We start from the raw sequence: 27,957 nt of genomic DNA, 5'->3' as shown, positions 1-27,957 counted from the left end.
CACCAGGGAAGCCCTAATACTTTATTCTTGATGCTCTTGTTCCCAATATCAGGCTGGCCAAAAAGTCTGCTTGGGTTTTTCATATGATGTTACCGAAAAACCCAAACAAACTTTTCGGCCAAACCAATGTTACTTGGATGGAGGGCTACATGAACTTCTTTGACTTCAGTCATGACATAATCTTCAGCACCTAGTCCTTCTTAAATTGTAGAACATGCTGCTTGTCTATATTGCCCTTCACTACATTCCCTTCTTTCCTTCTGCCTCTTCCAATTCCCAGTATTGGAATACATCAATCTCTACTTTCTCACTTTTATTGATATATTCCACATCTCAAGGGGAATAAAATCACAAACATACTGACTAGCACCATTATAATGCCCTCTCTAATCTCAGCTGAATCTTCTTAGGATTCTTTAACTCATCCCTACCAAGGTCATTCTTCCATTCCTCAGTATGAATGTTTCAAAACTTTCCCAGGCCTCCTACCAGGCCTAGTATGTATGATAAAATGTACACACAACCCCACAAGGTTACCTTACCTAGTTAAACTACTGAGCTGAGATTGGCACCGAGGTCTATCTGACTTCCATTAAGTCCAGGAGATTTTCATTAAGTTGTCTTTCTTTATCTCAACCTCACTCCCACAGTTTCATCCTACTTCCTACTCAGAATAGAGGTCATTAACCTCTTACCTTCATAGATACACTCATTCCCTTGGTGACTTCATTCAGACTATGACCCTAAATACAGTCTACATGGTGATCATGGACTTCCACATTTGTGTCTCAAATGCAGGCTTCTTCCCTAAACTCCAGAAATGCTTATTTGACATGGATGTCTAATAGATGCCTTTAACTTGGGTGTCTAACAGAAATATCAAATTTGACATGTCCAAAACCTAATTTCTAATCTCCCATGAAAAGGCCTGTTTCTCCACAGAAAAAAAATCATCCCCATTGCTGCAAATGGCAACAGCATCCTTCCAGTTGCTCAGGCCAAAACCCTGGCAATGATCCTCAACTCCTTACTTTCTCTCATACCCTACATTCAATCTGTCAGGCAACCCTGATGGCTCTTCATCAAAGTATACCCTGGATTGATTACGTCTTACCACCTCCACTGCTAATACCCTAATGTAAGCCACTATATCAATTATCTGGATTATTGCCATTAACTCCTAACAAACTCCCTGCTTCCAACCCACAGTCTATTCTCAACACTGCAGCCAAAGTGATGATATTAAAATGAAAATTATATCATGTTACTATACTGCTTAAAAACTTCCAATGGCTTCCCACTACACTGAGTAAAAACCAATATCCTTACAACATCTACCACTACCCTAAACAACCCTCCACTACTTTTACTCTACACAAGCCATGCTAGACTAGATTCCTAGCTATTATAAAAATATGCTCCTTCCTCAGTGCTTTTTTGATTGTGATTTCCTCTGTCTGGAATATTCTTCCTCCCAAATACCTGAAGTCTTCCTCCCAAATACCTGAAGTCTTCCTCCCAAATACCTTGCTTCCTCATTTCCTTCCAATGTTCACTGAAATTTCACTTTCTCAGTGAGGTCTTCTGTGATCATTCTATTTAAAACTACAAAACCCACAAAAATCACAAACACTACTATTCCTTGTTTCCCTACCCTACTTAATTTTTCTCCATGGTATGTATTAATTTCTTACATACTACGAGTTACTCATTTGTCATGTGTCCGTTTCCTGACTAAAATGTAATTTCCAAAGGGGAGGAATTTTGGTCAGTCTTATTCATTCACATATTCCCATTGCCTAGGGCAGTAACTAGTAAATAATTAGGTGTTCAATTTATATTTGTTGAAAGAAAGAATGAATGAATCAGTAAATAGTGAATGATAACCCTAGGAATGATGCTAAAGAATGATAGAATCTTCATGACTGCAACAAGCAAATCCAGAACACAAATCAATGAAATCATACCTCCGATAGCACAATGACAGATGATGAAGATGCAGCAGATCAAAGCAAATACATTCATTATCTGCTTTCTACAGTAAACCACAATCATTTGCACAATAGATAATACAGAGGTTCATGAGAATCTGAAAGAATGGATGAAAGAAGCTGGCAGATGATAAGAATTTCTGGTTAGGGGCCAGCACTTAATAACTTAAAAGCCAAGGAAAGAGAAGTGTCAGCAGTCAAGTCAAAGCACTGGTTTGATATTTTAATAGGTGTATGTGTAGGAAAGAATGAATTCAGAAGGCCTGGATTGCTCAAACCCTGTACGCTCACAAGGAAAGTCAATCCTCAGGACGGTCCCTTGGCCAGCTCCTGGGCAATAAGCTCTGATCCCTTGGAATATTCTACCTGGTAAGAGCATTTTTGCATGCCAGAGATCTTGGGCCACATGACACCAGTTTGACTAGACAGTTCATGCAAACAACAGGAAGAACGATGAATGCTGTGTGCCTGATTTTGCTCAGGGTGGCTAGGGAAACCACACAGGTGCTGCTTGCCTACATGACTCACTTAAAATAAAAATCCGGGAAACCAAGGCTTGGGTGAGTTTCCTGGGTTGACAACGCTTTGCACATGTTGTCACACATTGTTACTGGGGGAATTAAGTGCACCCATGTGACTTTACTGGGAGAGGACACCTGAAAGGTTTCTCCTGGACTTTGTCCCATATGACTTTCCTTTTGTTGATTTTAATCTGTATGTTATCACTGCAATAAACCATAACCACTAGTATATCAGCTTTCCTGGATCCGTGATTCCTAATGAAATATTAAGCCTGAGAGTGGTCTTAGGGATCACTGACATTTAGCACCAGAAATAGGACTTGTTAGGAGTGACGTCAACAAGATGGAGGGCTAGGAGGTCCCAATATTAGGTTATCCTACAAAAACAACAAGCAACTACAAACTGATGAAAACAGCTTTTGAAAAGCTCTGGACTACAATGAAATCAGAAGAAAGCAATGAAGCAGCATAAACCCTGTAGAGTTTTTAAAAACGAGGATGGCTGCCAGAAAAGTATAGGAAGCATCTTACCTGTGACATCCCATCCCCTAGACCAGAGCAGTTAGGCACCAGAAAAGATGCCCTCAGAGGGATTTCCCCCTATGGGGAAAATAAGAGCAAGAGAACTCCAACAAGCTTCACTGTTTTGCAGCTTTCACTACTGAGGATTCCCACACTCTTCACCAACACTGACTGAACTCAGCTAACAGAGCTACCGAAAGTCCACACCACTGCAGCTCCTCTCTGGGGCAGGAGCTGTTGCTGCGGATGACACCTGGCCTCAGGGACCCTAGTTGCTGCTGTGTCTGGCTCCCTGGATCTCAGGATGCCACAAAATCTAGCCATCCACAAAGCCAAGCTGCTGCTGCTCTGAGCCCTACCACTGAGTCCTAATCAGGGCTTTGACCTGCCATACAAGGGCTACTACTCTGTCTCCTGCCTTCCATGTCCCACCTTAGGGCTCTACCATGCCACAACCAGGGCCATGGCTGCTCTGCTTGTGTTCCACTCCCAGGATCCAGTTGCAGCTTTGACCTGCCGTAAATGGGGCTGTGCCACTGCTCTGTACCCTGCCACTGGGTCCTAAGTTGTAGCTTTGACCAGTCATAACTTGGGCTGCAATACCACTGCTCTGCACCCTACCCCTGGGTCCTAAGACAGGACTTTGACCTGTCATAAGGAGCCACTCTGCTGCTGCTCTGCACCCTGCCCCTCGGGTCCCGACACACATCTTTAATGGGCCATTACCAAGCAATGTTGCCACTGTTCTGCAACCACCCCTGGGTCCTAAATTGTGGCTTTGATCTGTCATCATCAGGCTGTGCTGCTGCAACTCTGTTCCCTGTCCCTGGGTTTCTGTCGCCATTTGACCTGCCATTACAGGGCCGCATGCTGCTGCTCAGCACACCGTCCTTGGGGTTCCAAGTCAGAGCTGTGACCCACCATAACTGGGGCAGGTGGTGCTACATCTGCTCTATACCCTGCCCCCTGGGTTGAAAGTCAGGGCTTTGACCTGTCCATCAGTAGATTGTGCTGTTGGAGCTCTGTAACCGCCCCCAGAGTTCTAAGTTGCTGCTATGACCCAACATCACTGGGGCCAATCTGTTACTGTTCTGCAACTACCCCGTGGGTCCTAGGCCATGGTTATGACTTACCATTGCTGAGGCCAAGATGCTGCTGCTATAAAACTGAACCCTGAGGCCAGAGTCAGGTATTTGACCAACCATCTATAAGAAGTATGCTACTGTACTCTGGCTCTGGGTCCCAAGCCACTGCTGAACCCTGTCATCCCAGGAATCCTGCTGCTACTGCATTCCCCTTTACCCCAGGGCCTGAGTCACTGTGGTGATTCCCAGGAACCCAGACCCCAGTTCCATGGGAAGTCTTCACGTGCCTGCACCTCAGAAACCAGTGCCACTGCCACTGTAAGTGTACCTGTGACCCCACGACTCAGGTGTTGTGTTAGCTCTGTGTGCACCAGGTGCCAGAATACCAGCTCCACTGATGCCCCAAGTGTCAGCACACCAGCCCTGCCATCAAGAGGGATTCCCTCGGCTAGAATTTTGACAGGCAGAAAAGAATAGTAGGATCCCTGCAGCTTTTGCCACCACTGCCACCCACATCTTCTAAAAGAAGATGTCACAATCTATGCTGATGTTGATCTCAGCTGACAGAGCTGCATGGAAAGGACTTTAGTGTGCCCTCCCTGGAACCAGAGACACTGCACCCTACCCAGCTGGCATCTTCACAGTCATCTTTAGGTGATAATCTTTCCCCAGTGAAGCTAGTCTTAAAAAGCTGAAAAAGGCAACTGCTCCCTTGAATGCATGATTATCAACTCAAAGACATTAGAAACATGAAGAAGCAAGAAAACATGACATCACCAAAGGTACACAAGAATTTTCCAATAACTGACACCAAAGAAATGAATGGATTTGAGTTACATGAAAAAGAATTCAAAGTGTTTAAGGAAGCTTAGCAAGATTCAAGTGAACACAGAGAGACAGCTAAATGAACTCAGAAGAACAATACATGAACAAAACAAGAAGTTTGACAAACTAGTAGAAATGATAAAAAAAAAAAAGAACCAATCAGAAATTCCAGAGCTGGAGAATACAAAGATTGAAATGAAAAGTGAAATAGAGAAATTCAACAGTAGGCTCAATAAGGCAAAAAAAGCAATGTGTGAACTTGAACACAGATCCCTTGACATTTTCCAGTCAAAGAAAAAGATGTAAGAATGAAAGAGTAAAGAAAACCTCTGTGACTTATGGGATACCACAAAATGAGACAATATTCAAATTATAGAAATCCAGAAAAGGAAGGGACAAAGGAACACAAAATACATTTAAAGAAATAAGGGCTTAAAACTTCTCTAAGCTGGAGAGAGATATGAACACCCAGGTACACAAAGCCCAAAGCTCTCCAAACAGATTCAACCAAAAGAGATCTTTAACAAGATACACTGCAAACAAGCTCTCAAAAAATATAAGACAAAGAGAGAATTTTGAAAGCAGCAAGAGAAAATGTATTCATCACATACAAAGAAACTCCAATAAAGCTATCAGCATATTTTTCAACAGAAATCTTGCAGGCCAGGAGAGAGTGAGATGATATATTCAAAGTGCTCAAAGAAAAAAAGAACTATCAACTTAGAACACTTTACCCAGCAACCCTGTCCTTTAAAAATGAAGGAAAGATAAAGACTTCCCCAGAAAAACAAATGTTGAGGAAATTTATCAGTAGACAGCTTTACATAAAATGTTAAAGGGAGTTCTTCAAGCTGAAATGAAAAGATATTAATCAGTAACATAAAAACATATATAAAATTCACTGGTAAAGGTAATTATACAAATCTGAAACACTCTAAAACTGCAGTGGCAGTGTGTAAGTCACTTTGATCTCTAGCATACAGGTTAAAAGACAAAGCATCAAAAATAATTATAGCTACAATATTTTGTTAATGGACACAGAATATAAAAAATATAAATTGGGACATCAATAACATAAAATGTTAGGGGGGAAGTAAATGTGTAGGACTTTTAAAATCAATTGAAGTTAAAATGTTATCAACTTAAAATAGACTGCTATAACTGTAAAATGTATTATGAACAGCAGGGTAATCACAAAGCAAAGAACTCTGATACACAAATGATAAAAAGAATCAAATATACCACTATATAAAATGAACAATTCACAAAAAAAGCAAGCAAGAGAGGAAGAAAAGAAAAAAGAAACTATAATTAGAAAGCAATTAACCAGATGGTGATAGTAAATCTTTCATCATCAATAATTCCTTAAAATATAAATGGTTTAACATCTCCAATTAAAAAACACAGAGTTGCTGAGTAGATAAAAAAACAAAACCCAACTACATGCTACCTAAAACAGACTCACTTAAGCTTTAAGGAAACTCATATGATGAAAGGGAAGGGATGGAAGAGGATATTGCATGTAAATGGAAACCAAAAGAGACAAGGAGTAGCTATACTTCTATCAGACAAATAGACTTTAAGTCAAAAGTTGTAAGAATTGAACTTTAAGTTCAATTTCGACTTTAAGTCAAAAGTTGTAAGAGAAAAAGAAGGTCATTATATAACGATAAAGGGATCGATTCATCAAGAGGACATAACAATTGTAAATATATACACACCCAATATGATAGCATCAAAATATATTAAACAATTGTCACCAAATATAAAGGCTGAAATAGACAGCAATGCAATAGCATCAAAATATATTAAACAATTGTCACCAAATATAAAGGCTGAAATAGACAGCAATGCAATAATAGTAAAGGACTTCAGTACCCCACTTTCAACAATGGAAAGATCATCCATATAGAAAATCAACAAGACAATAATGGATTGAACTACACTTTAGAGCAAATGGACCTAACAGATATATACAAAAGATTCCATCCAATGGCTTCACAATACATATTCTTCTCAAGTACACACACAACATTCCCTGGCATGGAGTATATGTTAGATCACAAAACAAGTCATAACAAATTTCAGAAGATTAAAATTATACCAACTATAGTTTCCAACCACTGTAGTATGAAACTAAAAATAACAGGAGTGAAGTTGGAAAGCTCATAATTATATAGAAAATAAGCAAAACACTTCTGAAGAACCAATGAGTCAAAAAAGAAATCAAAAGGGAAATCAAAAAATTCTTGAGACAAAAGAAATGGAAACACAGTGCACCAAAATTTATGGAATGCAGAAAAAGAAATTCTAATAGGAAAGTTGGTAGTGATAAATGCCTACATTAAGGAAAAAGAAAAATCTAAAATAAAGAACCTAATTTTACACCTTAAGGATCTAGAAAAAGAACACAGTAAGCCCACAGTTGACAGAAGGAAGGAAATAATATAGATTAGAGCAGAAATGAATGAAACAAAGATTAGAAAGACACTTTTTAAAAAAAATCAACAAAACTAAGAGTTGGCTTTTTGAAAAGATAAAATTTACAAACCTTTAGCAAAACAAATTAAGAAAAGAGGAGAAGGCTCCCCTGGTGGCGCAGTGGTTGAGAATCTGCCTGACAATGCAGGGAACACAGGTTCAAGCCCTGGTCCAGGAAGTTCCCACATGCTGCGGAGCAACTAAACCCATGCACGACAACTACTGAGCCCACATGTTACAACTACTGAAGCCTGCATGCCTAGAGCCCGTGCTCTGCAACAAAAGAAGCCAACACAATGAGAAGCCCGCACACCACAACGAAGAGTAGCTCCCGCTTGCTGCAACTAGAGAAAGCCCACGTGAAGCAACTAAGACCCAATGCAACCAAAAATAAATAAACAAAATAAATTAATTTTAAAAAAAGAAATGAGGAGAGATGACTCAAATGAAATCATAAACAAAAGGGGAGAACATTCAAAACCGATACCACAGAAATATAAAGGATCATAAGGGTCAGTGAACAATTATACGATAACAAATTAGATAACTCAGAAAAAATGGATAAATTCCTAGAAACATACAACTTACCAAGACTGAATCATGAAGTAATAGGAAGTCTGAACAGATGAATAATGAACATGGAGTTTGCATCAGTAATCACAAATCTCCCAAAAAATAAAAGCCCAGGATCAGATGGCCTCACTGGTAAATTCTATCAACATTTAAAGAAAAATTAGTACTAGTCCTTCTTCTGAAACTCTTCAAGAATATAGAAGATGACAAAACACTCTAAACTCATTTTATTAGGCCAGTGTTACCAGGATACCAAAAAGCACACAACACCACCACAGAAAAAGAAAATTACAGACCAATATCTTTGATGAATATAGATGCAAAACTCCTAAATAAGATATCAAAAAACTGAATTCAACAATACATTAAAAGGATCATACACCACAATCAAGTGGGATTTATTCCAGAGATGCCAGGATGGTTCAACATCTGCAAATCATTCAACGTCATACACCCCATTAACAAGAGGAAGGATAAAAATCATATGATCATTTCAATAGATAGAGAAAAAGCATCTGACAAAATTCAACATCCATTTCTGATAAAATCTCTCAACAAAGTGGCTATAAATGGAACATACCTCAGCATAATAAAGGCCACATATGACAAATTCACAGCTACCATCACACTCAGTGGAAAAAAGCTGAAAGCTTTTCCTCTAAGAACAGGAGCAACATAGGAGGCCCAACCTACCACTTTTATTTAGCATTGTATTGCATGTCCTAGCCAGAGCAATTAGACAATAAAAAAATAAAATAAAATAAAAGGAATCTAAATCAGAAAGGAAGAAGTAAAACCATCTCTATTTGCATAAGCATAATCTTATATACAGAATACCCTAAAGAGTAGTAGAACTGATAAACAAATGCAGTAAAGTTGCAAGATACAAAATCAATATACAAAAATTAATTGGTTTCTATACACCAATAACAAAGTCTCAAAAAGAGAAAAGTTTTTAATAAAAAAATACCATTTATAACAGCATTAGAGAAATTAAAATACTAAAGAACAAATTTAAACAAGGAGATAGAAGACCTGTACACCTAAAACTACAAGGCTTTGATAATTCAGTGCAATCCCTATCAAAATTCCAAGGACATTTTTTACAGAAATAGAACAAAAAAACCTAAAATGTGTATGTAACAACAAAGACCCCAAATAGCCAAAGCAATCTTGAGAAAGAACAAAGCTAGAGACATCATGCTCCCTGATTTCAAACTATATTGCAATACTATACTCGTCAAAATGACATTGTATTGGCATAAAGACAAACACAAATATCAATGGAACAGAACAGAGTGCCCAAAAATAAACCCATGCATATACGGTCAATTAACTTACAACTAAGGAACCAAGAACACATCATGGGGAAAGGACACTCTCTTCAATAAACGGTGCTAGGAAAACTAAGAAGCCACAAGCAAAAGAATGAAACTGGACCACTTTCTTACACCATACACAAAAATCAACCCCAAATGGATTAAAAATTTGAATGTAAGACCTAAAACATGAAATTACTAGAAAAAATATAGGTGGTAAGCTTCTTGACACCAGTTGTGTCAATTAATTTTTTAAATTTGATATCATAAAGAAAAATCAATAAATGGCTTATGCATAGCAAAGGAAACCATCAACAAAATGAAAATAAAACCTACTAAATGGGAGAAAATATTTGCAAGTCATATATCTGGTAAGGGTTTAATATCCAAAATATTAAGAACTCATATAACTTAATAGCAAAAAACCAAACAATCTGATTGAAAAATGGTCAGAGGATCTGAATAAACAATTTTCCACAGAAAACATACAGATGGCCAACAGGTACATGAAAAGGTGCTGAACATCACTAACCATCACAGAAATGCAAATCCAAACCACATAGAGCTATCACCTCACACCTGTTAGAATGGCAAGAAATAAATGTTGGCGAGGGTATGGAGAAAAGAAACCCCCGTACACAGCAGGTGAGAATGTAAACTGATGTAGCCACTATATAAAACAGTATGGAAGTTTGTCAAAAAAATTAAAACTACAATCTGATCCAGCACCTAAACTTCTGGGTATTTGTCCAAAGGAAACAAAATCACTATTGTGAAAAGAAAGCTGCACTTCCCTGTACGTTGCAGCATTATATACAATAGCCAAGACATGGAAGCAATTTATAAATCCATGTATCCATCAATGGATGAATGGAAAAAGAAAATGTGATACACACAGTGGAATATTATTCAGCCACAAAAAGAAGTAAATCTTGCAATAATATGGAAGGGCCTTGAGGGCATTTTGCTAAGTGAAATAAGTCAGTGAAAGACAAATACTGTTTGATTCCACTTATATGTGGAGGGAGGAAGGAAGGGAGAAAGAAACAGAGAAAGAGAGAGAGAGAGAAAGGGAGGGAGGGAGGAAGACAGAGAAAGAAGAAAGAGAAAGAAAGAAAGAAAGAAAGAAAGAAAGAAAGGAAGGAAGGAAGGAAGGAAGGAAGGAAGGAAGAAAGAAATAAAGAAAGAAAGAAAGGCGTGAACTCACAGAGAACAGCGAGAAGCAGTAGGTGGGTAAAATGGGTGATGGTGGTCAAAAGGTACAAAATTCTGAATGAAAACAGAAATCAACCACAGAAAGAAAAATGTGAAAAGAACAAACATGGGGAGACTAAACAACATGCTACTTAAAAATCAATGAGTCAACGATGAAATCAAAAAAGGAATCAGAAAATACTTCGAGGCAAACGAAAATGATAACACAACCTTACAAAATCTAGGGGATACAGCAAAACAGTGTTAAGAGAAAAGTACATAGGGATACAGGCCTTCCTCAAGAAACAAGTAAAATCTCAAATAAACAACCTAACCTACCACCTAAAAGAATTAGAAGAAGAAGAACAAACAAAACCCAAAGTCAGCAGAAGACAAGAAATTATAAGATCAGAGATTGAATAAATAAAATAGATTAAAAAAAACAGAAAAGATCAATAAAACCAAGAGCTGTTTATTTTGAAAAGATAAAATCGAAAAACCTCTAGCCAAGCACACCAAGAAGAAAAGAGAGAGGACCCAAATAAAGAAAATAAGAAATGAAAGAGATGTAACAACAACCAATACCACAGAGATACAAAAAATCATAGAGAATACTATGAAGAGCTGTATGCCAAAACACTGGACAACCTAGAAGAAATGTACATCTCTAAAAACACACAGTCTGCCAAAACTAAGTCAAGAAGAAACAGATAATTTGAACACACCAATCACTAGATGTGAAAGAGAATGTGTAATTTTAAAATTCTGTCAAACAAAAATCCAGGACCAAACTGCTTCACTGGGGATTCTAACAAACAAACAAAGAAGAACTCATAACAATCCTTCTCAAATTATTCTGAAAAAATGAAAGAGGAGGGAACCCTTCCAAATTTATTCTATGAGGCCACCATCACCCGGATACCAAAACCAGACAAAGACATTACCAAAAAAAGAAAATTATAAGCCAATATCTTTGATAAATTTAGATGCAAAAATCCTCAACAAAATATTAGCAAACTGAATCCAACATGACATAAAAAGGACCATGCACCATGATCAACTTGGATTCATTCCAGGGCCAGAAGGATGGTTCAACATACACAAATCAATCAATGTGATATACCACATTAAAAAAAAGGAAAGGCAAAAACCAGATGATCATCTCAATAGATGCAGAAAAAGTATTTGACAACATTCATTTATGATAAAAACGTTCACCAAAGTAGGTATAGAGGGAGAGGGAACATATTTCAACATATTAAAGGCCGTTTACAGCAAAACAACAGCCAACACAAAATGAACAGTTAAAAGCTGAAAGACTTCCCGCTAAATTCAGGAACAAGACAAGGATTCCCACTCTTACCATTTCTATTCAACATAGCATTGACAGTCTTAGCCACAGCAATCAGATAAGAAAAGAAATAAAAGGTATCCAAATTGGAAGGAAAGAGATAAAACTGTCATTAATTGCAGATGACATGATACTCAATATAGAGAACCCTAAAATTGCCACATAAAAACTATTAGAACTAATAAATGAATTCAGCAAGATAGCAGGATAAAAGACCAATATACACAAATTGGTTTCTTTACACTAATAATGATATATCAACAAGAAGAAGTAAAAAAAACAATCCCATTTGAAATGGTGTAAAAAAATAAAAAAAAAATACCTAGGAAGAAACTTAACCAAGGAGATGAAGATCTATACATTGAAAACTATAAAACACTGATAAAGGAAACTGAAGATCATTCAATGATGAAATGGAATGCCCATGGATTGGAAGAATTAATATAATTAAAATGGCCATACTACCCATTAAATCTATAGAGTTAATGCAATTCCTATCCAAATACCTATGACATTAGTCACAGAGCTAGAACAAATATTCCTAAAATTTATATGGAACAACAAAAGACCCTAAATTGCAAAAGCAATCTTGAGACAGAAGAACAGAGCTGGAAATAACATGCTCCCTGACATTAGACTACATTACAGAGCTACAGTAATTAAAACAGCATGGTACTGGAACAAAAACAAATATATGGTACAAAATAGAGAGTCCATAAATAAACCCATGCACCTACAGTCAATCTTTGACAGAGGAGGCAAGTATATAAGATGGAGAAAAGACAGTTTCTTCAACAAGTAGTGATGGGAAAGCTGGATAGCTGTGTGTAAATCAGTGAAATTAGAACACTCCCTCACACCATATACAAGAATAAACTCAAAATGATTTAAACACCTAAATATAAGACAAGACACCATAAAAATCCTAGAAGAGAACACAGGCAAAACATTCTAGGACATAAATTGAAGCAATATTTTCTTAGGTCAATATTCAAAAACAAAAGAAATAAAAGCAAAAATAAAAAATGGGACCTAATTAAACTTAAAAGCTTTTGCACATCAAAGGAAACCATCAACAAAACCAAAAGACAACCTATCGAATGGGAGAAAAATATCTGCAAATGATGCTACCAACAAGGAGTTAATATCTAAAATATACAAGCAGGTCATGGAACTCAATATTAAAAAAAAAAATCCAATTAAAAAATGGGCAGAAGACCTAAGTAGACATTTCTCCAAAGAAGATGCACAACATAACTAATTTTTAGAGAAATCAAAACCACAACGAAGTATCACCTCACACCTGTCAGAATGACTATCCTCATGAAGTCCACAAATAATACATGTTGGAGAGGGTATGGAAAAAGGGAACCCTCCTACATTGTTGGTGGGTATGTAAATTGGTGCAGCCACTATGGAAAACAGTATGGAGATGCTTTAAAAAACTAAAAACAGAGCTACCATATGATCCAGCAATCCCACTCCTGGGCATATATCCAGAAAAGACAAAAACTCTAATTCAAAAAGATACATGAATCTCAATGTTCACAGCAGTGCTATTTACAATAGGCAAGACATGGAAATGACCCAAGTGCCCATCAGGAGATGGTTGGCTTAAGAAGATGTGGCATAAACACACACACACACACACACACACACACACATATGTATGTATGTATATGTGTGTGTGTGTATATATATATATACACAGACACACACACACATACACACACAATGGAATATTACTCAGCCATAAAACAGAATGACATAATGCCATTTACAGCAACATGAACAGACCTAGAGATTATTATACTTAGTTAAGTAAGTCAGACAAAGACAAATACTATATGATATCACTTTTATGTGGAATCTAAAAAAAAAATGAATCTATATACAAAACAGAAACAGACTCACAGACAGAAGACAAACTTATGGTTACCACAGGGGAGGGACTAATTAGGAGTATGGGATTAACAGATTCAAACTACTATACATAAAATAGATAAGCAACAAGGTTTTACTGTATATCTCAGAATTATATTCAGTATCTTGTAATAACCTATAATGGAATATAATCAGAAAAAATAACTGAATCATTATGCTGTACACTTGAAACTAACACACTATTGTAAATCAACCATAATTTATAATATTTTAATTCTTCAATTTAATAAATATATATATTTTAAAATACAAATTATAGTTATAAAATAAAGAATTCGTGGGGATTTAATGTACAGAATGATAAATACAGTTAATAATACCATAATGTATATTTGAAACTTGCTAGAAGAATAAAGCTTAAAAGGTCTGACCACAAAAAAATAAAGCTTGTAACTACGTGTGGTGATGGATTTTAAGTAGAAGTATTGTAGTGATCATTTTAGATTTATTATTGTAGTATTTTAAAGTTATTAATAATGCTTTTCCATTCAATGATTACATAAAATCTATGCTAATATTCTATTCACCATTTTATTTAATGATAAAAAACTCAAAATATTGGGGGGAAATATCAAAAAGTATCACTACTGTAATTAGTGATATAGGTCACAAATATACAGTGAAAACATTATCCCAAACACACAAACATAGAATAAATATTTCGCTCTCAAAGGAATACAATAGATTCTAATAGTCAGAGGATATTACAAACTTTGAAACTTTTAATACTGTAAATAAATATCAATATACAGATATTATTGTAGCTGTAGCCTACAATCAACATTTTGGTTATTTAATGGAATTTCTAAACTTTAGTCATGTGCATGCGTGAACACACACACTTGTGGACACATAAACAAAAATTTAATAATCAACTCTAGTAACCAGTTACCTTGGCAATAATAACTTCTTTCTTCAGAATCTTCATAGCATAGTATTTTCCACTTGCTTTCTCTCGAACCAAAATAACTTTCCCAAAAGTGCCTTTACCTAGTAGTTTCAAATAGTCAAAATCATTCATTGTCTGAAAAATACAAATGAAAATACATAATATGAAACATTTGATGCAATTTATTTGTAAACTTATATGTATATATTTGCATTATCTACTCAAAATCAAATTTTACCAACTTCTAAGCACACTTAAATGATGAAGAATCAGAATGGCATTGGCTTTCTCATCACCAATCATGGATGCTGGAAATAATTTAAGCAATTCTCAGATAGTGGAGACAATAATTTTAAACATAGAATCTCACAACTACTCAAATTATTAGTAAGGGCAAAGGGAAAATAAAATCATTTTCACTCACTTCCAAGAACTCAAGTTTCTAAGGATTTAGTAGTGCCACTACTCCCAGACAGTGTGACAATCAAAAATGTCCTCCACAAACATTTCCAAATATATCTAAGAGGAAAGGATTGAAGGGAGTGTTTGAGAATGTACTATATCAAAATAAGGACGGACTCCAAGAAAGAGAAAGATACATGTATAAGAAATGTTGAAAACAATTCTGGAGCCCAGTGCAAAGAAACAGAAGAACAACAGCAATATATCTTCTGAGAAAGCAACTGGTCCAATGCAGAAGAAGGAGTCATGGAACTCTAAGAATGTCTTTAATCTGCCTGTTTTCAGTTTCATTTCTCATTCCCATTTCTAAGTAGTAGGTGATTACCAGGATTTTGCCAAGCAGAATTACTATTGCTCCCCATAGCCCCCTCTATGAATGCTTTTCCTACTCTATTTATCCACAAACTTCCAAAATTTTGATAATGTTTCTCCACTAGTGTCCTTCCCTCATACAGCTTTTCATTTTTGTGGACTTGTCCCTTTTAAAAATTCCTCTGCTATTATTTTAATAGGCTTTTAGATGAAAGAGGAGGTATGCTCAGTTTATCATCTTAAATTTAAATTCAGTTTAGAGGGATTTAAAAATAACAATTTAAGGATCTGGGGTTTTATCCTACCAACAATCAGAAGTTATTGAAGATTTTTATGCCTTTTTAGAAGTATTTCTTTCCTCTTTACCACCCATTTGAAGTAAATGTCAGAAATGTCTCAAACCGATGACCTCAGCTTCTACCTTAGGAAACTAGAAAAACAGCAAATTAAACCCAAAAGAATTAGAAGAAAAAAATAATAAAGATCAGGGCAGAAATCAATTAGGGACTTCCCCAGTGGTCCAGTGGTTAAGAATGCATGCTTCCATTGCAGGGGGTACGGGTTTGATCCCTGGTCAAGGAAGTGGATTCCTACATGCTGTGTGCATGGCACAATGCGGCCAAAAAAAAAAAAGAAAGAAAAGAAAAAATAAATCAATTAAATTTTAAGAAGAAATAAAAGGAGACAAGGTCACGATGGCGGAGGAGTAGGAGGACGTGGAGTTCATCTCTCCCTACAAATGCATCAAGAATACATCTACAAATGCAACAAGTCTCACAGAGCTCAGGCTGAAAGTTAGCAGAGGACCTCGGTCACCTAAAAGGACAAGAAATCCCCATGTAACTGGGGAGGATGAAAGAAAGAAGAAGCAAAAAAGAAGAGAAGAGGTTGCCACATCTTGGGAAGCCCCTCACCGGCAGGGAGATCAGTTGGCACAGAAGGGGAGTTTCGGGGACTATTGGAAGAGAGTGCAGCACCCGGTCTGTGGCAGGCAGGACAGAGTGAGACCTACACAGATGGTCTGTGCCACAGCCCTGTATGCCCCAGCCTGAGACGTGTGTCCCAGTGTGGAAAGGGGCTGGGTGCTGGAATATGGGATTTGGGGAGCAAATCCAGTGAGAGGATTGCTGTTGGCTGTGAGGAGACAGCATGAAGAGACAGGAGTGAGGAAATCCACAACTGGGAATGCTTGTGGAGGAAACTCAGACTGCCATAGCAGGAAAGGGCCATTGTTAAGTGACACAGAAGGGGAGGAGCTGCCATTGCAGCCTTTCTCCCCATGCACTGGCCCTTGCCTCCCTGGGCACTAAGAAGGGTCCCCAAGGGGGCCAGCTCTCTCACGGCCTCTGGCTTCCCTACATGCCTCATCAATGCCAGGGAAGGCTCTCTTGCACCCATGGTCGAGCACTAGGAAGGGCCACCACTGGGGCCAACTATTTCATGCCCGCAGCCACCAGTTTCCCCATGCACCCGTCGCCACCAGGGGTCCCGTGACCCTGGCTGCTACACAGCCTCCGAGCCCCCTCCTCGCCAGGGCAAACTCATATGCTCCAGGGCAGCCTCACAAGCAGACCCACACACAGAGGTGGGGTTGTAACCACAGCTAAGCCCCAGGGGACATCAACTAAGGAAGAAAAGCTGAAATCTCTCCTTGTAGCTGTGCAAACTGTGAAATGACATCTCCAAGACTAGCCTTGTACACTCAGAGCCTACAGAACATCTGAACAAACAAGCAGTGCTCCCAGAAAACACAGGCTTAGCTTTAGCAGCTGTAGATTCTGTTGGCACATACACATGTAGGTTGGGCCAGGCTAAGGATGGAGCATGCGCCATAGCACCAACAGTGGGTCCAGATACATGATGACTGCAATCCTGGGACCTGACTTCAGTGGATCTCTGTAAATTTAAGAAAACTGAAATCATATCAAGCATCTTTTGCGACCACAACACTACGGGATTAGATATCAATTACAGGAAAAAAACTGTAAAAACCACAAACACATGGAGGCCAAACAATACGTTACTAAATAACCAATGGACCACTGAAGAAATCAAAGAGGAAATAAAAACATATCTAGAGACAAACGATAATGAAAGAATGATGATCCAAAACCTATGGGGTGCAGCAAAAGCAGTTCTAAGAGGGAATTTTATAGCGATACAATCTTAACTCAGGAAACAAGAGAAATCTCAAGTAAACAATCTACCTTTACACCTAACACAACTCAACAAAAAAGAACAAACAAAACCTAAAGTTAGTAGAAGGAAAGAAATCATAAAGATCAGAGCAGAAATAAATGAAATAGAGACAAAGAAAACAAAAGCAAAGATCAATGAAACTAAAACCTGGTTCTTTGAGAAGACTAACAAAATTGATAAACCTTTAGCCAGACTCATAAGGAAAAGAGGGAGAGGACTCAAATCAATAAAATTAGAAATGAAAAAGGAGAAGTTACAAATGACACCACAGAAATACAAAGGATCATAAGAGACTACTACAAGCAACTCTATGCCAATAAAATGGATAACCTAGAAGCAACAGACAAGTCCTAAGAAAGGTACAATCTCCTAAGACTGAAACAGAAAGAAATAGAAAACATGAACAGACTAATCACAGTACTGAAATTGAAACTGTGATTAAAAAACTTCCAACAAACAAAGGTCCAGGACCAGATGTCTTCACAGGTGAATTCTATCAAATATTTAGAGAAGAGTTAACACTTATCCTTCTGAAACTATTCCAAACAATTGAAGAGAAAAGAACACTCCCAAACTTGCTCAACAACACCACCATCACCCTGATACCAAAAGCAGACAAAGATAACACAAAAAAAGAAAATTACAGGCCAATATCACTGATGAACATAGACACAAAAATCTTCAACAAAATATTAGCAAATCAAATTCAACAACACATTCAAAGGATCATAAAGATGGCAGACTACAAGGACATGGAGTTCACATATCCTCACAACTAGGGCACCTACCATGTGGGGGACCACGGAAACCTAAGGGGACAGGAGGAACACCACAGCAACAGAGTAAGACGTGGGGGGGAGGGAGGAGGGAGGAGAAGTGGAGGCAGGATGGAACTGGAGCCTTGGAGGGGCGGCTGGGGGAGGGAAGGGGTTCCCACTCTTGGGAAGCCCACCCACAGTGAGGGGATCAACAAGGATGGCGAAAGACTATCGGGAGAACAAAGGATTGGAAGGGAATGCAGCCAGTGTTTCCCCTGCCCACTTGGGCCCCAGAAAGCTTGCTGAGGTCCTAATCATCTGATCTCTGTGGTTCCCTCCAGCCATGCTAAGTATAAGCCCCGCCCCCACCCAGAACCTTACCTCTGCACTTCACACTCCAAGACCCCCTCCGACCAAGTTGGGCCTAAACCTTGCCCCCGCACCTCCACCAAGTGCCTTACCTCTGAACTCTGCACTCCGAGGCCCTCTCCAGCAGTGCTGAATATTCAGGTTGCATGGGTCCTGAGCCTAGGTCCCGCCCCCTGCCTAAACCTCGCTCTCAACTAAGCCCCGCCCCACCCCCACAGCCAAGGCCATTGCCAGCATTTTTTTTTCTTTTTAAGGTGTGGTTCCATTTTATTTTGTTGTTTCATTTTAATTTTTATTTTTTCAAATAAATTTTGAAATTTTTCTAATTTTATTTTATTCTTTATACATTATTGTTCTGCTCATTTTGCATTTCTCCCGCCCACTTTTTTTTTCTGTTGTGGTTCTGTTTTACCTTGTTTTAGTTGTTTCACTTATATTTTTCTTTTTCCTAATATATTTTTTCTAATTTTATTTTATTTTTTATTGTTTGTTTTGTACTGCTCCTTTTTTTGAATTTTATTTATTTTTTTCTACAGCAGGTTCTTTATCTATTTTATACATATTAGTGCATATATGCCAATCCCAATCTTCCAATTCATCCCACCACCACCAACCCCCACCAGCTGCTTTCCCCCCGGTGTCCATGATGTTTGTTCTCTACATCAGTCACTCTATTTGGTCCTTTTTTTTCCTTCTTCTCTTTTGCCACACAGCGTGGTTTGAGGAATTTTAGTTCGCAGGCCAGGGATCGGGCCTGAGCTCCTGTGGAGTGTGTTCCAAGCCCAAACCACCAGACTAACAGAGAACCTCAGACCATAGGAAATATTAATCAGAGTGAGGTCTCCCGGTAATCCTCATCTCAACACCAAGACCCGGCTCTAAACAAATGCCTGTAAACTCCAGTGCTGGGTGCCTTGGGCCAAAAAGCCAGTAAGACAAGAACACAGCACCACCCAACAAAAAAAATAAGACGACAAAAAAATATGTTACAGACGAAGGAAAAGGTAAAAACCTACAAGACCAAATAAATGAAGAGAAAATAGGCAAGCAATATGAAAAAGAATTCAGAGTAATGATAATAAAGATGATCCAAAATATCAACAATACAATGGAGGCACGGATCAAGGAAATACAAGATATGGTTAACAAATACCAGGTACAACTAAAAAACAAACAGTGAACAACACAATAACTGAAATGAAAAATACACTAAAAGGAATCAATAGCAGAATAACTGACGCAGAAGAAGGGATAAATGAGCGGGCAGACAGAATGGTGGAAATAACTTCTGAGGAGCAGAATAAAGAAAAGAGACTGAAAAGAACTGAGGACAGTCTCAGAGACATCTGGGACAACATTAAATTAACCAACTTTCGAATTGTAGGGGTCCCAGAAGAAGAACGGAAAGAGAAACGTTCTGAGAAAATATCTGAAGAAATTAGAGTCAAAAACTTCCCTAACATGGGAAAGGAATTAGTCAATCAAGACCAGGAAGCGCAGAGAGTCCCATACTAGATAAATCCTAGGAGAAACACGGCAAGACACATATTAATCAAACTAACAGCAACTAAATTCAAAGAAAAAGTATTAAAAACAGTAAGGAAAAAGCAAGAAATAACATAGAAGGGAATCCCTATAAGGTTATCAGCTGATTTTTCAGCAGAAACTGCAAGTCAGAAGGGAGTGGCAGGATATATTTAAAGTGATGAAAGGGAAAAACCTACAAGAAAGATTAGTCTACCCAGCAAGGATCTCATTCAGATTCGATGGAGAAATCAAAAGGTTTACAGACAAGCAAAAGGTAAGAGAATTCAGCACCACCAAACCAGCTTTATGACAAATGCTAAAGGAACTTCTCTAGGCAGGAAATGCAAAAGAAGAAAAATACCCACTAAAACAAACCCCGAACAATTAAGAAAATGGTAACAGGAACATACATATCGATAATTGCCTTGAATGTAAACGGATTAAATGCTCCAAGCAAAAGACACAGGCTGGCTGAATGGATACAAAAACAGGACCCATATATGCTATCTACAAGAGACCCTCTTCAGACCAAAGGACACATACAGACTGAAAGTGAGGAGATGGAAAAAGATATTCCATGCAAAAGGAAATCAAAAGAAAGCTGGAGAAGCAATACTCATATCTGATAAAATAGACTTTAAAATAAAGATTGTTACAAGACATAAGGTAGGACACTACATAGCAATCAAGGGATCAATCTAAAAAGAACACATAAAAAGTATAAATATTTATGCACTCAACATGGGAGCAACTCAATATATAAGGCAAATGCTAACAGCCAAAAAAGGAGAAAAAGACAGTAACACAATTATACTGAGAGACTTTAACACCCCACTAACAAAGGACACATCATCCAGCAACAAAATAAATAAGGAAAAACAAACTTTAAATCTCACCATAGACCAGATAGACTTAGTTGATATTTATAGTACATTCCACCCGAAAGAAGCAGAATACACTTTCTTCTCAAGTGCACACGGAAGATTCTCCAGGATAGATCACAACTTGGGTAAGAAATCAAGCATTAGAAAATTTTTACCAATTGAAATCGTGTCAGACATCTTTTCCAACCACAATGATATGAGATTAGAAACCAAGTAGAGGAAAAAAACTAAAAAACACAAACACATGGAGGCAAAGCACTGAAAAGCTAAAAAACCAAGAGATCACTGAAGAAATCAAAGAGGAAATAAAAAAAATACATAGAGACAAAGGACAATGAAAACATGATGACACAAAACCTACAGAACTCAGAAAAAGCAGATCTAAGAAGGAAGCTTATAGCAATTCAAACTCACCTCAAGAAACAAAAAAATCTCAAATAAATAATCTAATCTTACACCTAAAGCAACTAGAGAAAGAAGAACAAGGAAAGCCCAAAGTCAGTAGAAGGAAAGAAATCATACAGATCAGAGCAGAAAACAATGAAATAGAAATGAAGAAAACGATAGCAAAGATCAATAAAAACAAAAGTTGGTTCTTTGAGAAGATAAAAAAAAATTGATAAACCTTTAGCCAGACTCATCAAGAAAAAAGTGAGAGGACTCAAATCTATAAAATTAGAAATGAAAAAGGAGAAATTACAACTGACACTGTAGAAATATACAAAGGATCATAAGAGACTGCTACAAGCAACTCTATGCAAATAAAATGGACAACCTGGAAAAAATGGACAAATTACTGGAAAGGTACAACATTCCAAGGCTGAACCAGGAAGAAATAGAAAATATAAACAGACCAATCACAAGCAATGACATTGAAACTGTGATTAAAAATCTTCCAACAAACAAAACTGCAGGACCAGATGGTTTCATAGGTGAATTCCATGAAATATTGAAAGAAGAGCTAACAACTATGCTTCTGAAACTATTCCAAAAAATTGCAGAGGAAGGAACACTCCCAAACTCGTTTAACAAATCCACCATCACCCTGATACCAAAACCAGAAAAAGATATCACAAAAAAAGAAAATTATGGACCAGTAACACTGATGAACATAGAAGCAAAAATCCTCAAAAAAACACTAGCAAACAGAATCCAACAACACATTAAAAGGTCATGCAACATGATCAAGAAGGTTTTATCCCAGGGATGCAACAATTCTTCAATATATGCAAATCAATCAATGTGATACACCATATTAACAAATTAAAGAAAAACCATATAATCATCAATAGATGCAGAACAAGCTTTCAAGAAATTTCAACACCCATTTATGATAAAAATTCTCCAGAAAGTGAGCATACAAGGAACCTACCTTAACATAATAAAGGCCATATATAACAAATACACAGCAAACATCATTCTCAATGGTGAAAAACTGAAAGCATATCCTCTAAGGTCACGAACAAAACAAGGATGTCCACTCTCACCACTATTATTCAACATAGTATTCAAAGTCCTAGACACAGCAATAGGAAGAAAAAGAAATAAAAGGAATACAAATTGGAAAAGAAGTAAAACTGTCACTGCTTGCAGATGACACAATCCTTTACATAGAAAATCCTAAAGGTGCCACCAGAAAAATAGCAGAGCTAATCAGTGAATTGGGTAAAGTTGCAGGATACAAAAGTAATGCACAGAAATCTCTTGTATTCGTATGCACTATGAACAAAAAATCAGAAAAACAAATTAAGGAAACAATCACATTTACCATTGCAACAAAAGAATAAAAACCTAAGGAGGCAAAAGACCTGTACTCCAAAAACTGTAAAACACTTATGAAAGAAATCAAAGATGGCAAAAACAAATGGAGAGATAAACCATGCTGCTCGATTGGAAGAATCAATATTATGAAAAGGACTATACTACCAAAAGTAATCTACAGGTTCAGTGCAATCTCCATCAAAATACCAAGGGCATTTTTCACAGAATTAGAACAAAATATTTTACAATTTGTATGGAAACACAAAAGACCCTGAATAGCCAAAGCAATCTTGAGAAAGAAACACAGAGCTGAAGGAATCAGGCTCCCTGACTTCAGACTATACTACAAAGCCACAGTAAACAAGACAGTGTGGTGCTAGCACAAAAACAGAAATATAGATCAATGGAACAGGATAGAAAGCCCCGAGATAAACCCACGCACATATGGTCACCTAATCTATGACAAAGGAGGCAAGAATATAAGATGGAGAAAAAAATCCTCTTCAATAAGTGGTGCTGGGAAAAGTGGACAACTACATATGAAAGAATGAAATCAGAACACTGCCTAACACCATGCACAAAAATAAACTCAAAATGGATTAAAGACCTAAATGTAAGACTGGACACTATAAAATTTTTGGAGGAAAACATAGGCAGAACACTTTCTGACATAAATCACAGCAACATCTTTTATGACCCATCTCCTAGAGTAATGAAAATAAAAACAAAAATAAGCAAATGTGACCTAATTAAACATAAAAGCTTTTGCACAGCAAAGGAAACAATAAACAAGACAAAAAGACAACCCTCAGATTGTGAGAAAATATTTGCAAAAGAAGCAACAGACAAGGGATTAATTTCCAAAATATACAAACAGCTCATGCAGCTCAATAGACATTTCACCAAAGAGGACACACAGATGGTCAAGAGGCACATGAAAAGATGCTCAACAGCACTAATTATTAAAGAAATACAAATCAACATCACAATGAGGTATCACCTCACACCGGTTCAGAATGGCCATCATCAAAAAATCTACGAACAATAAATGCTGGAGAGGGTGTGGAGAAAAAGGAACACTCTTGCACTGTTGGTGGGAATGTAAATTGATATGGCCACTGTGGAGAACGGTATGGCAGTTCCTTAAAAAACTAAAAATAGAACTAGTATATGACCCAGCAATCCCACTACTGGGCATATACCTAGAGAAAACCGTAATTCAAAGAGTCACAGGGACTGACTTGGTGGCACAGTGGTTAAGAATCCACCTGCCAATGCAGGGGACACAGGTTCAATCCCTGGTCTGGGAGGATCCCACATGCCATGGAGCACTAAGCCCGTTCACTGCAGCTACTGAAGCCTGCGCACCTAGAGCTCATGCTCCACAACAAAAGAAAACACCGCAATGAGAAGCCTGTGTTACACAACAAAGAGCAGCCCCTGCTCACCACAACTAGAGAAAGCCCGTGCACAGCAACGAAGACCCAATGCAGCTAAAAATAAATAAATAAAATAAATTAATATTAAAAAAATGTCACATGTACCCCAATGTTCACTCCCGTACTACTTACAATAACAAGGACATGGAAACAACCTAAATATCTACCAACAGATGAAAACATAAAGAAGATGTGGTACATATATATAATGGAATATTACTCAGCCAGAAAAAGAAGTAAAATTGGGTCATTTGTAGTGATGTGGATGGACCTACCATCTGTCATACAGAGTGAAGTAAGTCAGATAGAGAAAAACAAATATTGTATATTAACACATATATGTGGAATCTAGAAAAATGGTACACATGAACCTATTTTCAGGTCAGGAATAGAGACGCAGATGTAGAGAATGTACCTGTGGACACAGTGGGGGAAGGGGAGGGTTGGATGAATTGGAAGATTAGGTGTGACATAAATACACTACCACCTGTAAAATACAGATCTAGTGGGAACACGCTGTATAGCACATGGAGTTTAGCTCAGTGGTCTGTGATGACCTAGATGGGCACGATACAGGCGAAGAGGGAGGGAGGGGATACATATAGCTGTTTCACTTCATTGTACAGTAGAAACTAACACAACATTGTAAAGCAAATATATTCCAATTTAACAAATTCGTTAAAAAATAAAAAGGATCATGCACCATGATCAAGTGGGATTTATCCCAGGGATGCAAGGATTCTTCAACATATGGAAATCAATCAATGTGATACAGAACATTAAGAAACTGAAGAATAAAAACCATACAATCATATCAATAGTGCAGAAAAGGCTTTTAACAAAATTCAACACCCATTTATGATAAAAACTCTCCAGTTAGTGGGCACAGAGGAAACATACCTCAACATAATAAACGCCATATAAGACAACTGCACAGCAAACATCATACTCAATGGTGAAAAACTGAACACATTTCCTCTAAGATCAGAAAAAAGACAAGGATGTGCATTCTTGCCACTTTTATTCAACATAGGTTTGGAAGTCCTAGCCAGGGAAATCACAGAAGAAAAAGGAATCCAAATTGGAAAAGAAGAAGTAAAACTGTCACTGTTGAGAACTTCTGCTGCCAGTGCCCTTGTCCTCATGGTGAGACACAACCATCCTCCAGCTGTGCAGGAGACCTTCCAACACTAGAAGGCTTTACTGGTCCTTGTCCTCACGATAAGACACAACTGGCCCCCACCTCTGCAGGAGACCCTCCAACACTACCAGTCTGAGCCGCGTGGATGAAACGCTCTTGGTGCTGCAGCCAGGAGTCTATGCTGTGCCTCTGACGTGGGAGAGCCAACTTCAGGACACTGGTCCACAAGAGACCTCCCAGCTCCATGTAATATCAAACAGTAAAAATTTCCCAGAGATCTCCATCTCAACACCAGCACCCAGATTCACTAAATGACCAGCAAGCTACAGAGCTGGACACCCTATGCCAAACAACTAGCAGGACAGGAACACAACCCCACCCATTAGCAGAGAGGCTGCCTAAAATCATAATAAGGCCACAGACACCCCAAAACACACAACCAGATGTGGACCTGCCCACCAGAAAGACAAGATCTAGCCTCATACACCAGAACACAGGCACTAGTCCCCTCCACCAGGAAGCCTACACAACCCACTGAACCAACCTTAGCCACTGTGGGCAGACACCAAAAACAACGGGAACTAAAAACCTGCAGCCTGCAAAAAGGAGACCCCAAACACAGTATGATAAGCAAAATGAGAAGACAGAAAAACACATAGCAGATGAAGGAGCAAGATAAAAACCAACCAGAGCTAACAAATGTAGAGGAAATAGGCAGTCTACCTGAAAAAGAATTCAGAATAATGATAGTAAAGATGATCCAAAATCTTGGAAATATAATAGACAAAATGCAAGAAACATTTAACAAGGACCTAGAAGAACTAAAGAGGAAACAAGCAACGATGAACAACGCAATAACTGAAATTAAAAATACTCTAGAAGGGATCACTAGCAGAATAACTGAGGCAGAAGAACGGATAAGTGACCCGGAAGATAAAATAGTGGAAATAACTACTGCACAGCAGAATAAAGAAAAATGAATGAAAAGAACTGAGGACAGTCTCAGAGACCTCTGAGACAACATTAAACGCACCAACATTTGAATTATAGGGGTTCCAGAAGAAGAGAAAAAGAAAGGGACTTGAGAAAATATTTGAAGAGATTATAGTTGAAAACTTCCCTAATATGGGAAGGAAATAGTTAATCAAGTCCAGGAATCACAGAGAGTCCGATACAGGAAAAATCCAAGGAGAAACATGCCAAGACACATATTAATCAAACTGTCAAAAATTAAATACAAAGAAAACATATTAAAAGCAGCAAGGGAACAACAACAAATAACACACAAGGGAATCCCCATAAGGTTAACAGCTGATCTTTCAGCAGAAACTCTGCAAGCCAGAAGGGACTGGCACGACATATTTAAAGTGATGAAGGAGAAAAACCTACAACCAAGATTACTCTACCCAGCAAGGATCTCATTCAGATTTGATGGAGAAATTAAAACCTTTACAGACAAGCAAAAGCTGAGAGAGTTCAGCACCACCAAACCAGCTCTACAACAACTGCTAAAGGAACTTCTCTAGGCAAGAAACACAAGAGAAGGAAAAGACCTACAATAATGAACCCAAAACAATTAAGAAAATGGGAATAGGAACATACATATCGATAATTACCTTAAATGTAAATGGTTTAAATGCTCCCACCAAAAGACATAGATTGGCTGAATGCATACAAAAACAAGACCCATATATTTGTGGTCTACAAGAGACCCACTTCAGACCTAGAGACACATACAGACTGAAAGTAAGGGGATGGAAAAAGATATTTCATGCAAATGGAAACCAAAAGAAAGCTGGAGTAGCAATTCTCATATCAGACAAAACAGAATTTAAATTAAAGACTATTAGAAGAAACAAAGAAGGACACTACATAATGATCAAGGGATCGATCCAAGAAGAAGATATAACAATTGTAAATATTTATGCACCCAACATAGAGCACCTCAATACATAAGGCAAATAATAACAGCCATAAAAGGAGAAATTGACAGTAACACATTAATAGTAGGGGACTTTAACACCCCACTTTCACCAATGGACAGATCATCCAAAATGAAAATAAATAAGGAAACACAACTTTAAATGATACATTAAAAAAGATCGACTTAATTGATATTTATAGGACATTCCATCCAAAAACAACAGAATACACATTTTTCTCAATTGCTCATGGAACATTCTCCAGGATAGATCATATCTTGGGTCACAAATCAAGCCTTGGTAAATTTAAGAAAATTGAAATTGTATCAAGTATCTTTTCCGACCACAATGCTATGAGACTAGATATCAATTACAGGAAAAGATCTGTAAAAAATACAAACACATGGAGGCTAGACAATACACTACTTAATAACGAAGTGATCACTGAAGAAATCAAAGAGGAAATCAAAAAATACCTAGAATCAAAT

General features: G+C 37.7%; 1 protein-coding gene across 4 annotated transcripts in view; it reads right to left on the bottom strand.

Annotated features, from left to right (window-relative positions):
* Positions 1 to 27,957, bottom strand: part of AKT3 (AKT serine/threonine kinase 3) — a 384,805-nt gene that overhangs the window by 138,433 nt on the left and 218,415 nt on the right. For all 4 annotated transcript variants that reach the window (XM_082834471.1, XM_082834473.1, XM_082834470.1 and 1 more), the window contains exon 6: positions 14,699 to 14,830. In XM_082834471.1, the coding sequence (XP_082690597.1) occupies positions 14,699 to 14,830 (132 nt within the window). The remainder of the gene's footprint in view (positions 1 to 14,698; positions 14,831 to 27,957) is intronic.

The sequence above is a fragment of the Leucopleurus acutus genome (assembly GCF_964270905.1).
Source record: "Leucopleurus acutus genome assembly, chromosome: 2".
In the NCBI taxonomy this organism is placed as follows: domain Eukaryota; kingdom Metazoa; phylum Chordata; class Mammalia; order Artiodactyla; family Delphinidae; genus Leucopleurus; species Leucopleurus acutus.
The sequence above is the reverse complement of the archived record's forward strand: the minus strand, read 5'-3'. Positions and strand labels throughout refer to the sequence as shown.